The 1,393-nt window shown below is 39.8% G+C and overlaps 2 protein-coding genes across 2 annotated transcripts in view; one reads left to right on the top strand and one right to left on the bottom strand.

The window, feature by feature from the left end:
• Window positions 1–512, bottom strand: part of LOC100632309 (glutaryl-CoA dehydrogenase, mitochondrial-like) — a gene marked incomplete at its 3' end in the record, with an annotated part of 2,738 nt that extends 2,226 nt beyond the window's left edge. Inside the window, exons 1-5 of the mRNA XM_020006701.1 lie at window positions 396–512; window positions 308–346; window positions 188–257; window positions 75–142; window positions 2–30 (exon numbers count right to left, since the gene is read on the bottom strand). Coding sequence (XP_019862260.1) covers window positions 2–30; window positions 75–142; window positions 188–257; window positions 308–346; window positions 396–474 — 285 coding nt within the window. The remainder of the gene's footprint in view (window position 1; window positions 31–74; window positions 143–187; window positions 258–307; window positions 347–395) is intronic.
• A 57-nt stretch (window positions 513–569) lies between these two features.
• LOC105315588 (cyclic AMP receptor-like protein A) lies at window positions 570–1,196 on the top strand (the record flags this gene model as incomplete). Its single annotated transcript, XM_011410290.1, has 1 exon — window positions 570–1,196. A coding segment is annotated over exon 1 (627 nt), but the record flags the coding sequence as incomplete, so codon positions are not given.
• Between the last annotated feature and the right edge of the window lie 197 nt (window positions 1,197–1,393).

Raw genomic sequence — 1,393 nt, 5'->3', positions numbered from 1 at the left:
CCATCTCGGATACAATACTCGTGTCGAATTCTAATAGGATATTATTAGTATATCTCAGTATATTATTAGTATACTTTCGTATCTGTTTGCTTCCAGTACCCTCGGCATTAGTTTCTCAGTACAGTATTGTCTCACTTGGTCTCTATGGCAACGCGTCATTCAGATCACATGATCTACCGATACTCACCTCATTATGATCTCGTCTTCTTTGAGACACACCTCAAGATTGAGCGGATCCCTCCAATCAAATTGCTGGCCTTTAAAAAAAAAAATAATAATAATATGTAATATTACATCATAATCATACTTGATTTGAGAGTGAAGGCCGAGCTGGTTCTAAGTGTTCCTGTAAAAGAATAAATGAGGAAATAATGAATGAAGGCACGTGGTCTTACTTGAGAAGACATGAATGAGTGAGGGAATGGCTGCATTCTGCCTCAAGAGAGGAGAAATAAGAGAAGAAGAGATAGCCATTATAAGACACACCTCGACACACCTTTCACATACAAGGCGTGGTTACACCGCCCAATTGAAAGCCTAATTAACGAAGCAGAAAGAAAGCGGTACCAATGGATGGGCGTCAGAGTGAAGATAACCTAACTTTTTGTAACGTTTCTGTAAAGGAACTGAGATATATACTGATCCTGTGCTCCACTGATGGCTCCGTTTGTGCGTTTCTTTGTGCAGTTGCCATTGCTGCTATGATCTTTTTCAGGCTGTTCACTCTCCTGACACACAGACTATTATTGTACATGCTCATAGCAGTGATGTGCTACTCATCACTGGTAGCTATCCAACTCCTTGCGTTGTGGCGCGACTATTTGCTTAACAAAGAGTATGCCAATGATTGTATTGCTGAGGGATTTCTTTTGATGTACTTTGCGTGGGTGATGCTCCTTGCCACTTTAATGGTGACCTTGCATCTGACGAGTATGGTCCTTTTTCCATCTTTATTCCAGAAATTGACTAAAATGGAGCCGTTTTATTTATTGTTTCCGTGGATATTTCCTCTATTTATTGTGTGGATACCATTTGTGCATAGCAATTATGGCATATCTGGCTCTTGGTGCTGGATAAGACTGTATAATGAAGATTGTACACAGAACAAAGAAGGAGTCATTGAAGAATATGCAGTTTGGTATGGAGAGCTGATCGTTGGATTGGTTTTTAATAATATTGCACTTTTAGCTATTGCGGTAACATTATGCAAGAGAGCATATAGAAACACAACGTCATTGGATTATAAGAAAGCTCTCAGACAAACACTACCATTGGTTGCCTTTCCCATTACATACCAGATTTTGAGTTGTTTCTCAATCGCTAACAGAATGTATGAGGCAACTCACAAAGGTCACTCTGTCAAATGGCTGTCATATGCTCATGGAACTGCCCC

This window comes from Amphimedon queenslandica, unplaced genomic scaffold (assembly GCF_000090795.2).
Source record: "Amphimedon queenslandica unplaced genomic scaffold, v1.1 AMPQUscaffold_9408, whole genome shotgun sequence".
NCBI lineage: Eukaryota > Metazoa > Porifera > Demospongiae > Haplosclerida > Niphatidae > Amphimedon > Amphimedon queenslandica.
The sequence above is the reverse complement of the archived record's forward strand: the minus strand, read 5'-3'. Positions and strand labels throughout refer to the sequence as shown.